The sequence below is a fragment of the Fukomys damarensis genome, unplaced genomic scaffold, assembly GCF_012274545.1.
Source record: "Fukomys damarensis isolate Sample0158 unplaced genomic scaffold, DMR_v1.0_HiC HiC_scaffold_4, whole genome shotgun sequence".
Classification (NCBI taxonomy): Eukaryota; Metazoa; Chordata; class Mammalia; order Rodentia; family Bathyergidae; genus Fukomys; species Fukomys damarensis.
The window spans coordinates 59,199,980-59,201,612 of NW_022900916.1; the positions used below are offsets into that span (position 1 = coordinate 59,199,980).

A 1,633-nucleotide genomic window follows, 5' to 3' on the forward strand; every position below is an offset into this window, starting at 1 on the left:
TTTTTTTTTTTTTTTGGTTACTTTAAGTGAGTTTCTTGTAGCAAATAGAAGCAATATGATTTTAATCAGCAGTGATGAAAGACTTCGGGAAACCATTATAATGTAAGGTAATAACATCTTTCTATTAAAAGCAATAATGTTATAAACATTTCAACATCCAAAATGATGGCCATTTTACATACTCATGCCTTTTGATTAGTTTCAAAGATGCTCCATATATAACTGTTTCTTGTAAGGATTTCGTGGAGGTAAAAGGGAACTCAGACTTACATAGAAAAGATCATTGTTTGGCAGTGGTTATAGGGATATATACCCTTGAAGATACAATGACTCAGTAACAACTGAGGGATATTTCCTCCTCGCCGCTCCATGCTGGAAGAGACTGCTCTTCTTTCATATCCTTCAGCGCTAGGCTTCCTAATTAAAAAGGCTGAACTGTTTCCTGCTCAAAGCACTTCAAAAGACCTTTCTCAGTTCTCTACTTGACTTTTGCAGCCCTTGTTCCTTCTACCTGCCGATTTGTATTTATGGAGAGCTACCCTGAATCAGAAACCAGGAGATGACGCAGAGGACATTTAAATTTATAAAACTGAAGGACATTTAATGTTCATGTAAAGAAAAAAGCCCCAGAAAACAAACAAACCCAAGTAGCTGAATTAGCACCTCAATAATTTTGAGCTTGGAAAAAAGAACAGGCACAGGGCACTAATATTTAAAACGAATCAATAAATACGGCATGCTTTTAAAGTAATACATCTATTATCAACTGCTTTTTAAGAATAGTTATTTGAGGCTGGGGTTTTAGCTCAGTGGTTCCGCTGCCTGCTTCACGAGTACAAGGACCTGAGTTCGATCTCTGGTACCAAAAAGGAAAAAAAAAAAAAAAAGTTATTTTTCACCTGTGAACTACTATACATGAGACATGTTAAAAAATCTCAAGGTGTTTTTAAATATTGAGCTTGGTAAAGATGTTCAAAGTTGGATCCTGCTTTTGAATTCAATAACTTACACAGGAAATATAGACCTCCATTAAATAAAATCAGATGAATGAGATCTAAACATAAAATAGTCAACATAAACGTCTTTTGTGGATTCAAAAATCGAAATTGTCCAAATAGCAAAAGCTGACAACGTAACCCCCTTGGAAAGCCCAACCTAAAAATCCCCGTTCACAAAAGCTTAATTTCCCGTGTCTGCCAGTAAACCTGCTCAACCGTGCTTTGGAAAATGCCGGTGCGGGAAAGGCGTGACTACTGATCGTCGGGTGTGCGGGGGAGGCGCGGTTGTCGGTCGTCCGGGAACGCCTGCGCGCCGCTCACCTCCGTGTCGTTGTTGAGGTTCCAGAGGTCCAGGCGCCCCATCCCGTCCACGCAGGCGAAGAGCGCGGGGTGCACGGGGGACCACATGACATCGTACACGTAGTCCGCATTGTCTTCAAAGGAATAGAGCGGCTTGTTGTGCTGTGAAGCAGAGAGACCGTGAAGACTCTGTGGCGCTGCCGCCGCCTCGGGCTGTCTGGGGAGCCTAATTAGAAACTTTGCACGTTCGCGAAGTGTCATAAAACTTCCCGAGATGAAAGTCCCCGAGAAGGTGGAGCGGAGCTTTAATGGGACTAGAACTGTCCGTGACATAA

The 1,633-nt window shown here is 41.8% G+C and overlaps 1 protein-coding gene across 7 annotated transcripts in view; it reads right to left on the minus strand.

Annotated features, from left to right (window-relative positions):
* The window catches only part of Dync1i1 (dynein cytoplasmic 1 intermediate chain 1), a 317,434-nt gene that overhangs the window by 21,672 nt on the left and 294,129 nt on the right, over positions 1-1,633 (minus strand). For 6 of the 7 annotated variants that reach the window (XM_033758325.1, XM_010603398.3, XM_033758326.1 and 3 more), the window contains one exon: positions 1,320-1,460. The exons of the other annotated variant lie outside the window; for it this stretch is intronic. In XM_033758325.1, coding sequence (XP_033614216.1) covers positions 1,320-1,460 — 141 coding nt within the window. The remainder of the gene's footprint in view (positions 1-1,319; positions 1,461-1,633) is intronic. 7 annotated transcript variants of the gene reach the window in all.